The following is an 11,170-nucleotide window of genomic DNA, read 5'->3' as shown; positions in this document are numbered from 1 at the left end:
TTTTCTTCTGTCTTCTCATCTCCTCTCTCCTCTCCTGTTCTGTTCATCTCCCTTCTGTCCTCTTCTTCCAGCGCAGCCTCTCTCTCTCCCTCTCTCTCTCTCTTTCTTTCCCTCCTCTTCAGCCGTCTCCTCTGCCGCCTGCCTCTCTTCCTCCCCCTCTCCCAGCACATGGTTTCATTTCTCAAACACGTCCAGTTATGAAGCATCAATCAGCGATAGCAAATCACTCTACTCGCTCATTCAGATGCAGAGTGGTCCGTGCCGTGTCCGAGCGCTCTAGAGATAAACTGAAGAGAACTGAGCACAAAAAGCTTCCTACTTCAGAGTGGTTGTATGTTCTCTGTGTGCTGAAAGAAGGGGTCTTACTTTTGTCCGCCGCTTTGATTTAATATCGTCATTTAACAGTTGCAAACAGACACACAGGGCACACACACAGACACACAGACACACACACACACACACACACACACACACACACCCATATAAGCAGGGCCTCTATTATCAAACGCAGTTCAGTGTTGTGGCCTTTTACAGACCATATCTGCTCCTGTCTGCTCCTGAGTCCTCTTTCTTTTGTCACCAGCGCTCTCTCAAACGATGGCGAGCAGCCCTGATCGTTGCTAAGACACAAACAAATAAAGAAATAAACAACAAGCAGCGTGTCAGTTTGAGCCCAGGATGCAGCGCATGTGGTGAAGCTGCTGTAATAACCCTGAGACGGAACAGGTTGTCCTCCCATGTTGGATGTTGGACCATAACAAACTGACATGTTTAAACCCCCCCCACACACACACACACACTCCACACACACACACCAACCAAGCGAAGCAAGCACTGATAGATGATTCATGAGAGCATCCAAGTACATCAAAGAACACTGTTGCCCATGGCTGCGCATGGCGACTGATTTCCTGTGATGTTTGCAAAAACATGAACAAATTAATGGGTGGAAGAGGTCCTGTATGTGGAGACAGAACTACTGAGCAGGCGGACGTGTGTGAGTGTGAGTGTGTGTGGTGTGTCAGTGTGTGTGTGTGTGTGTGTGTGTGTCTGTGGCATCAGTGTGTGTATGTGTGTGTGTTTATACTGTGATGGGGATATCATTAAATTTGCTCTCTCTGTCTCTCTCTCTGTCTCTCTCTCCCCCCTCAGGACTGCATGCGGCTGAACCAGTACAAGCTCCAAAGTGAGATCGGCAAGGTGAGTGTGTGTTCGGGGTTGGCCATTATTTATGAGGTGGTTGTGCTTGAGAAAGCCCAGCATGGCTGTGTGTGTGTGTGTCTGTATGTGTGCACGCGCGCCTGTGTGTGTGTGTGTGTGTGTGTGTGTGAGTTCTGTGTCTGTGTGTTCTGTGCGTGCGCACTTGTATGTTGTGTGTGTGTGCATGTGTGTGCATGCGCAGCTGTGTGTGTGTGTATGTTCATGTGTGTGTGCGCACTTGTATGTGTGTGTGTGTGTGTGTGTGTGTGTGTGTGTATGTGAGACTGAGGGGTGGTTATGCTAGTGGAGGCTCGATTATCAACCCTGACGGTTAGACTGTAGACTGAAGCTGCCAGTGACTGTTAAGAAAGCAATGCTAAAGATGCAGTGTCTGTGTGTTGGTGTGTGTGCATGCGTGCGTGTGTGTGTATGTGTGTGTGTGCGCACATGTGTGCGCATATGCGTGTGTGTGTGTGTGTGTGTGTGTGCATGCGTGCGTGGGTGCGTGCATGTGTGTGTGCACACGTGTGTCTGTGTGTGTGTGTGTGTGTGTGCATGTGGTGTGTGTGTGTGTGTGTGTGTGTGTGTGTGTGTGTGCTAAAGATGGTGTGTCTGTGTGTGGGAGCGAGATGATGGAGTGTACCACCGCATCACCGGTCTGTAATCAAACATTAAAGCTGTGAGACCAACCGGACGGGCTTTGGTTTTAAGCCCTGTGACCGCCATAAGGCTTATGACCTCAGGGGCTCTCAGGCACAGTGTGTGTGTGTGTGTGTGTGTATGTGTGTGTTTGCATGCACGCTTGTGTGTGTACCTCTGCTGTGTGCCAGCCGGTCATCCTGTGCGTGCCATTTCTCCATTTGTGTCCAATTTTCCATTCAAAATTTGGCCGGTCAGTCGTGAGCTTATGATTTTTATAATGCATGCATCCAGCAAGCTGTCCTCCTGTGTGCGATCTGTACTCCCACACACAGGAATATACAGGAAAATGGAAAATGTGCAAAAGTGATAATGACATAAAGATCTGTTATATATATATATACTGTATATTATTGTCTCTGTCTCATCTCTTTACTATTTTATCTTGCAGGGCTCCTATGGGGTAGTGAAACTAGCCTACAATGAAGACGACGATAAGTATTATGTAAGTCCTTTAAATCATTTATTATCTCTCTTGCGGCTAAACTTAGGCCGATATCTTGTCAGGTTCACCCCCCTGCATGATCGCAGAGGAAGTGGAAGGAAGTTGCTTAGAGCTCTTTGACGTAGCGAGAGTCTTTTTTTTTTTTTTTTTTTTTGACACACTGCAGTGAAAATTAAATTGAGAAGTGTGGTTCAGTGATTGGCTGGATGCGGAGGGCTGAAGCGTGAAGGAACAGGAACTGAACATGCTGTCCAGACCGCCGTGCTGTTGTTTAGGTCAGCTGTTTACCACGCTCGCCTTGGTTACTGACTCCCGGGGTCTGTGATGACCTGACAGTCGTGCGGGGGCTGGCTGGGTTACTGGCTGGCTCGCCAAGGCTGGGTTACTGGCTGGCTCGCCAACTGCGTCTCTGGGCTGTGAAGGCGAGGCGTCTGATAGACCCCTGCTCCTGCTCAGTGGCCTCGTTAAAGAGGAATTATGAGCCACCGGTGGGAGTTGAATGGCCTGATGGAGATCCTTGTTTTTCTCGGGGCAAGTCCAAACGGGTTTGTTTGTTCATGTTCTTTGTAACTTGGAGTGTTTTGTTGTTGTTGTTGTTGTTGTTGTTGTTGGTGTGTGTGTGTGTGTGTGTGTGTGTGTGTGTGTGTGTGTGTGTGTGTGTGTGTGTGTGTCTGTGTGTGTGTGTCTATGTTGTGTTTGTCTGAGTGTATTGTGAATCAGTGTGTTTTGTGTGGTGTGTTGTGAGTCTGTGTGTGTGTGTGTGTGTGTGTGTGTGTCTGTGTGTGTGTGTGTGTGTGTGTGTCTGTTGTGTGTGTCTGAGTGTATTGTGAATCAGTGTGTTTTGTGTGGTGTGTTGTGAGTCTGTGTGTGTGTTTATGGTTGTGTGTGTGGGCGGATAGGTGGGTCAGTTTTTTTTTCCCCCTGGTCAGGTGTGATGTCAATGCTAAGTGAGATTACATGGTGCACAGCGGACCTTGTCTCCTCTGGCTCTGCCGTTTACCGAGACAGGGAAATGGCCTCTGAACACAAAGCCCTTTTGAGTGCTGTTTTCTATTACTGCCTTGCCACTCTCCGCCTCGTCCTCCACTAAAACAGATCTGCCTCAGTCCCTGGAGACCAGCACAGAGAGGGAGTCGGCCACAGGACAAGAGGCTGCTGAATGCTGGAAATGTTTGGATGGGGAAAGACACACACAAACACACACAGAGGTTGGATGTTGCCAGGAGAATGAGCAGCAGTGGCCGTCCACGACGCTGAATGTGATTAAGGATCCATTTGCAATGCCACTCCCTCTGCTCCTCTGTCCTTTGGTCTGCTGTTGTGGTCTGTGTTTATGCTGTCTTTGTGGGTAACTTCACAACACAGTATTGATAGTGTGATCCCCCAATCCTCATGTAGTCAGACTCCATCCTAGTCAGAGTTTGAGTCTGATACTGCTTCATTGGGACGTGACTATGGGGCTTGTTTCAACCGATACAGCCCGCTCAACAAAACCATTATTGGTGCAGTCGGCTCAAACCGCTCTGGTTTGGACATAGTTGCTTCTCTATGGAAAAAAGTCCAGACCGAACTTCCCCAACCTCAAATTTTGTGGTTTGGGCTGGCTTTCCAAGCTAGTAAATCCACTTACTTATAATTTCATTTTATGGATTTCCAATCTTCCAGTTTTTCATCCCATAACATTTCAGAACCAGAGTTTTCACATTGACAGGTAAATGGATTTAAATTTGACCTGTACCATCTCCAGCATCGATAACTGAGGTAGTTTCGAAAAAGGGAATGAGCTCGGAAATGTCACCTCCTCCCTCTGTTCATGTTCACGGGGACAAGCCCCTAACACATGCAGGCAGGCTCCCTGTCGCCACGCTGTCCCTGTTCTGCCTCCCCCCCCCTGCCGCTATCCATCTGGGGCTGTAGCCGCGGCCGCGCCATGCTGTATCGATCCGGCTCCATGTGCCTCTGCGCTCAGTCACAGATCACAGATCAGCAGCCCATGCGCACTAACTCAACTCAGCTCACTCAGTCAGACAGCCCCCCCATCAGTCCTCCTGTGACTCGCAGGCCCCACAGTTGGTACTCAGTCAGTAAGCACAGCTACGGCATTAGACTGAGCATGAGCAGAAGGAAGGAAGAAGGAGAGAAAGAAGACAGGATTGGATTGGATTGGATTGGATTGGATTGGATTGGATTGCCTTTAATGCCCCCAAAGGGGCAATTTGGTTCACGAGTAGCCAGCACAAATACACTCGATCAATATAACACATGAGACAGTTGATAAGGACATTGTATACATATTCAAGTGGTGGATATGTGGAAAAGGTGGTTGGTTAATGGTTGACATTTAAAGCCTCTTAATTAAACCATCACATGGATCAAGGAGTCCAAAAAAGGCGTTAAAAAGGCTACTACTACATAGTACTGCTGCCGAGGCTGAGCTTGACCTGAGGCAGGGAATACCAGAAGGTGGAGTCTGTGGTTCCATGGTGATTGGCTGGAGACCTTCTGGCGGTTGCTCCTGAGTGGTTGAACACTTGCGGGTCCTGGCTGGTGGGGCGTCAGCACCTGATATTTATCTGTTGGGCAGGTTGGGGCACTCACAGACCAACATGAGGTAGTGACGGGTCATTAAAACATGAACAGCTGTGTCAGATATTGGGTCAGATATTGGGTCAGATATTGTGTAATGTGAGGAGAAATTAGTTCCTACGACACTGACTGTCTCTGACACTAAAACTGTTCCCAAGTACAATCCAGGCATACAAAAAGAGATGTTTTGGACACCTAACAGGCTAACACATTTTGATTCCCTTTCTGGGCAAAATGTAGTGAGCAAAGTTACAAGCTACTCTATAATCTATTTTTTATGGAGAAGATTTCATACAGATATCTGTTTCTCGAGGTCACGAGTACTGTCGGTACGAAAAAAACAAAACCTACCTAGCTTGAGTTACTGCAGCCAACAGTTAGAGTTTCCAGGCAGCTACAGTGCTACACTCTGGGGGCACGTTCATGAGCCCCTCTTTACCAATAGTTTTTTTGTACTCGGTGAATTCGAGACTTAAAGATCTATTCGAAAAATTGCCGGATTTCTCCTTTTAAGCTACATTTTGTAAGCTGATTGCCCATCACTGCCTTTAATGTTACACAATAGGTGATGCAAGACAACATCGTTTGAGTACCCCTGACCAGAAAGCAAAACATCTCAATTTCTCATTATGACGGCAATAATATTATTGTCATTACATTGTCATCACAAGCTGTTGTTTCTACGGAGAGTGGGGGCCTTACGCACCTTGATCAGTTATACTGCAAGTGCAGCTATTTTACTAAGTAGTATCAGCTTAAGACTAAGATAAATGCTCTTAAGTTACTCTTAAGTTCTAGAACTCTCTTGCTTTCTACTCCATCTTCTTCAAGCGTATGATTGGAGGCTGGATCTCTAAATGGGTCAGCTAGCTTCTGACCGATGAAAATAACTTGCTCATCATCAGTATCAGTAGTGATGTTTACCAAGGACTCTAATGGGAATTCAAAACTGACCTATAGAATGTCATGCACACGTTCGATGTTAATGCAACAACTCAACAATTAATAGAACTGCTCAAGTGCTGGAGTAGGCTACTCTTTGCAAGCCCTACCACCACACACACACACACACACACGGGCACCTAGGCTAACATCTCACAATGTGTTCTCACACACGCCCACTCCCACGCTCGTAAGCGGGGGGGATTAATGTAATAATTACCAGGCCCTCCTTGCTTATTCCCAGCTGGCCGTGAGTAGTCCTCACCTCCCCCCCCCTGCATGGCTAATGACTTGGTAGTGCCTAAGCTGGCTTCAGCAGTTGACTGCTCTCTGAGGCGATGGCCTCCACTTCACTCCTCTCCACTCCCCCTCTGCAGGAGGTGCTGGGGGTGATTTTTCTACCCTGCAGCCAGCGGCGCTTCACACAAAGCCAGTCTGACGAGGGACAGGGCTGTCAGCGCAGCCGCTCCGGAGGTGGCCTGCATGGACGCTGCTAGTGTTACTGATTCACTTCTCTCTCTCTTTATTTCTCTCTCTCTCTCTCTCACTCACTCTCTCTCTCTCACTCACTCGCTCTCTCAGACACTGCCGATCTTTCCTGGACTGCATTCTTTTTGCCTTTTGACATAATCTTCTGGACATAAAACTGTACAACAACACCCCCCCCTTCCAAAGAAAAAAACCCAACACACACCCTCTCCTCCCCTCATCATCACCAGATTGCCATCTACAAAGACTTGTACTCCTCTCCAATGCTGTAGCCCTTCTTCAGAGAGGGTGAAACAAGGTGAAGAAGGGTCTTTGAAGTTGGTTTTTGATCGAAGTTCCATTTGATGAATATTTCAAGTTGACTTCACTTGCCATTACGGCAACAGCAGTCACACGGCGCCAGAGAAAAAGATTGTCTCAAAAAAACGGCCCTATCCCCTTCACCGCGTTGTTATTAAGACGCCCCAAAAAACGATCAGGGATTATGCACACAGACCAAAAAATAGAGTCGGCTCTGTGTTTATTCCTGTACAGGATAGAGCGCACGTTCGCCAAACCGCAGTCTCAGCGACATTCAATATGAGCCCCGCTGCCGACGTGCGTTCATTAGGGCTGACCAGAGCTTTTTGAATGGAGCCTTTTGTTTAGCCGGCCCAAATGTATTCTGCAGGCGCAGCCCATTAGCATTAGCATTAGCATCTTCCTTGAGAGCCTAATGACAGGCCGTCGCCGTCGGCGCTCGCTCGCACACAGATCCCCTCGGACACTCAGGTGCTGCACGATCAGCAGGTGGACAACACTCACCGTGTTGCCCCAGAGAATAATTATTTGCCCCGGACTTGTGCGAATAATAATAATAAAACGGAGAATTAGAGACATTCTTCATACTGTAGTGGCAAATTCACCCTGGATGCGGGTATGTATTTTTGATGCATATTTGGACCCTCGTACATCAACCACCGTCAGTCAATTTCCTTATTTTCTTGTGCAGTCACACACACACACACACACACACACACACACACACACACACACACACACACACACACACACACACACTATCCCACCCCCTCCTGAGCTGCAGTGTGAATCTTAAGTGGTCCATTAGGGTGAGAAAATGAGTCGGGTGCCACACTTGATTGAGGTTTCTAAAAGCTTTTCCCTGATTAGGACGCCAAGGCTGCGCGTCAGTCACTGGCTTATGCAACACACTTGAAAAGTTCACTCTGTACAGGCAAAGTCACTTACGAATTGCATGGCAAAACAAAAATGTTTACTTGCATAAGTGTTCGATTACTTCCACATTTCCGCAATAAAAAGCTAACATTTTTGTTTTGTGGTGAAAGCAGGAACTATTATGTCGAAGGTATGGTAGGCTTTGGAGTAGGATGTAGCTCCTGTATCATTGTCACCCTTCACTGAGATGTACTGTAATGTTGGCCTCAATAGTCCATTTTGATGGCGTATCCGAGGCAGCTTGTTGTACAGCAGTGGTTGAATGTGCATGTTTCATTTGCAGGCAATGAAAGTGGTGTCGAAGAAGAAGCTGATGAAACAATGTGGATTCCCCCGTAAGTCCCTATAATCTCATCATGGCGATGGCTTCATCTGTCATTGTGGAGGGTTGAGCTATCCGCCTTGTTTGCGGAATCCCGCTCCTGATATTGTTAATCCTCTGTAAATGGAGACAACATGCACTTACTAGAGAGAGGAGTGGAAGGGGTGTCAGATTCAGAGTGTTCATTTGCAGAAATAGTGGAGACAGGATTTGTTGAACTAAACCGTGTGTGTGTGTGTGTGTGTGTGTGTGTGTGTGTGTGTGTGTGTGTGTGTGTGTGTGTGTGTGTGTGTGTGTGTGTGTGTGTGTGTGTGTGTTTGTGTGTGTCTGTGTGTCTGTCTGTGTGTCTGTCTGTGTGTGAGTCTGTCTGTGTGTGTGTGTGTCTGTGTGTGTGTGTGTGTGTGTCTGTGTGTGTGTTTCCAGGACGTCCACCTCCCCGAGGCCCAAAAGCAGCTCAGGGGGAGCAGCCCAAAGTTCTGGGCCCATTGGAGCGAGTCTACCAGGAGATCGCCATCCTCAAGAAACTGGACCACCTCAACATAGTCAAGCTGGTGGAGGTGACTTTAAGCCCTCTCTCTTTCTCTACCTCTCTCTCTCTCTCTTCCTCTCTCTCTACCCCAGCCCCACACCCATTACTGCCAATCAGCTTCTCATCAAGTCAGCTTTTAATATTCATACATTCGTCCAAAAAAAACATCAAAGGATTCTTCGTTTGTGTGTCAGCGCCAAGGCAAAAAAAAGCATTAGCGTTAGCGGCGCGGCGGCTACTTGAGGCAGCTTGTGACATGATGAGTGTGAAACGAGAGGGATGGAGAGATTTGGACTGACTGCGTCGGGGGGGGGGGGGAGAAATAAGCTGCCGCTGTACCCCCCCTCAAGGCTGCTGGAGAGGGGGCTTCAATCACTTCAGCCTAAATGTAATAAGCCTCATCAATGCAGAGAGGGGGAGAGAGAGAGAGAGAGAGAGAGAGAGAGAGACAGACAGACAGACAGAGTAAAGCAATCAAAAACTACAGAGAACGATAATAAAAAGAGTATGGAGGAATAAAGAAAGAATATGAAAGGATTTGAAGCGAAATATGTAAGAAATTCATGGACATTTAGAATAGTTCAACATCCTTATTCCCTGTGATATGTTGATTATTTTTGTTCTTGCTTTTTAGCACCATGCCAGACTGAGACTTGGTAAACTGTTAAACACAAACTTATTCATTTATGTTGATCTAGACATTTCTCCTAGAGTGAACCAAAACACCAGTTGTACAGGGATACAGGAAATAAAGGACAAAATGAAAGAAATCTACATTACATGTTTTACGTTTTACTGACTTTGAGTGGGTAGACAAAGTGATGGCTCTCCCTGTCCTCTCCTGTGCGTCATGTTCCATAGATAGCCTGCATGGTCAGCCCAGTCTCTCCCCACTGGACTAGAGCCACACTAATCAGCTGATATCTTCCAGGGGTCTTGCCTCTCTCTCCCTCTCTCCTCCCTCTCTCCCTCTCTCTCTCCCTCTCCCTCTCTCTTTCTCACTCTCCCTCTCCCTCCGTCTCACTCACTCAGAGTAATGTACTGACTTCTGACACGCTCACTGGGCACAGTAGAAACAGACCCAGGGTCAGGTTGGCTCCTTGAAAGACTATTTAAAATCTATCTTATGATCTAAGATCCAATAACGAGCTGTTTGACAAACTGGCTAAAGGCGCTAGTAGGTGAAACACCTGTGGGCCTCTTGTGAAGTAGATCTGGTGACGGTCCACCCGGATCAGAAATGCAGAGGGCAATCCACGGTCACCTCCAGGGTCCATTTAGCAGTCATTTCCAGCCTTGGAAATCTGACTGCGGGATCCCTTCTCCTGCTGCCTCAAAGTAATGGCGTTAGCCGTGAAGGGAAAGCCATCAGGGGGAAAGGAGAGAGGGCAAGAGAGGTGCAATGGTTAGTGGAGCCTAAGTACAGTAGATGAGAGAGAGAGAGAGAAAGTGCAAGAGTGAGAGAGGAGGAGAGAGGGAGAGAGAGAAAGTGCAAGAGTGAGAGAGGAGGGAGAGAGGAGGAGAGAGGGAGAGAGAGAAAGTGCAAGAGTGAGAGAGGGAGAGAGGAGGAGAGAGGGAGAGAGAGAAAATGCAATATAGAGAGAGAGAATGAGAGAGAAAGATGGAGGTCTGATAGCCTCTGAGCCTCTCGTGTGCCGCTGGCCTAATGACACTGATGAGGTCAGTGTTAATGGGACTCTGGGTGGTGCCCCCCCTCTGACCTCCATTAATAAAGCACGTCAGTCTCATGAAAGGCTCAGGCTTGCTCCAGTGCTCCATACACAGTGGAAGCAGGTGGCATACTGTACATGGATGGATACATGGACATACTGTGCATGTATGGAAGATACATGGAGTTATGATATTTTAAAGCATTCTGGGAACTGTAGTGATTTTCGTGATGTAAAATATCACCATGCCAAGAGTAAGTGCAGGGAGTCAAGAAATAGTCCTCCATTAGAGATTGTCATCTTGCTCGCAAAATGAGACAACTCTCAAGTTGTAAGCCTTTGTCACATTAAAGTCACATTATTTGTAAGAAGACCTTGACATGCATAGTGTGTCCTGAAAGTCTGGGCCTCCATTAAAACACTGGTGCTCAGTTATAGCACAACATATTTTTAGCTGCTGGCCCCATTTGCGCCTTATTAAAAGTCGAGCGGCTGACGTCCCTTCGGGTCACCCACTTGTGGAGTCTGAGCGAGTGGGACCGCCTCTCGGCTTGTTGTCAACAGGCACACGACTGACCGCCTTTCTTTTTCTGTTGTTGTTGAAAAGAATCACCTCCTTACACAGTGTCATTTGTTGCAGGTTCTCGATGACCCGAGCGAGGACAAACTGCACATGGGTACGTATGCTCTCTTTCTGTCAGCAACAGTTACGTTTTACATACATTTATTTATTTGGCAGACACTTTTATCCAAGGCAACTTCATAGCAATAGAACATTCTTAAAATGAATGTGTTGAAAACAACAACACAGTGTCTGTTTTTTCCAACACATTGCTTGAAAATAACACAGCTTGTACATCTCTGTGTCCAGATAGGGACAACACAGTTTGTGTTGTTTCCAACACATTTGTCTTAAGAGTGAATAACATTTAAATGGTAAGCTATATAGGGACATCACATACTGTAGAAAGTTCTGGCAGTACTACTGAAACAAACAGCTCTCATATGGTGGGATTAATACGGTCGCTGTGTCCACGGCTTTACTGCAGTTC

General features: G+C 47.2%; 1 protein-coding gene across 1 annotated transcript in view; it reads left to right on the top strand.

Annotated features, from left to right (window-relative positions):
• LOC134080040 (calcium/calmodulin-dependent protein kinase kinase 1-like) overlaps positions 1-11,170 on the top strand; it is a 57,509-nt gene that overhangs the window by 31,197 nt on the left and 15,142 nt on the right. Inside the window, exons 3-7 of the mRNA XM_062536250.1 lie at positions 1,153-1,200; positions 2,291-2,344; positions 7,881-7,932; positions 8,343-8,476; positions 10,759-10,795. Of these exons, the coding sequence (XP_062392234.1) occupies positions 1,153-1,200; positions 2,291-2,344; positions 7,881-7,932; positions 8,343-8,476; positions 10,759-10,795 (325 nt within the window). The remainder of the gene's footprint in view (positions 1-1,152; positions 1,201-2,290; positions 2,345-7,880; positions 7,933-8,342; positions 8,477-10,758; positions 10,796-11,170) is intronic.

Source organism: Sardina pilchardus, chromosome 5 (assembly GCF_963854185.1).
Source record: "Sardina pilchardus chromosome 5, fSarPil1.1, whole genome shotgun sequence".
Lineage (NCBI taxonomy): Eukaryota > Metazoa > Chordata > Actinopteri > Clupeiformes > Clupeidae > Sardina > Sardina pilchardus.
Note: the sequence above shows the minus strand (reverse complement) of the source record. Positions and strands in the feature narration are given on the sequence as shown.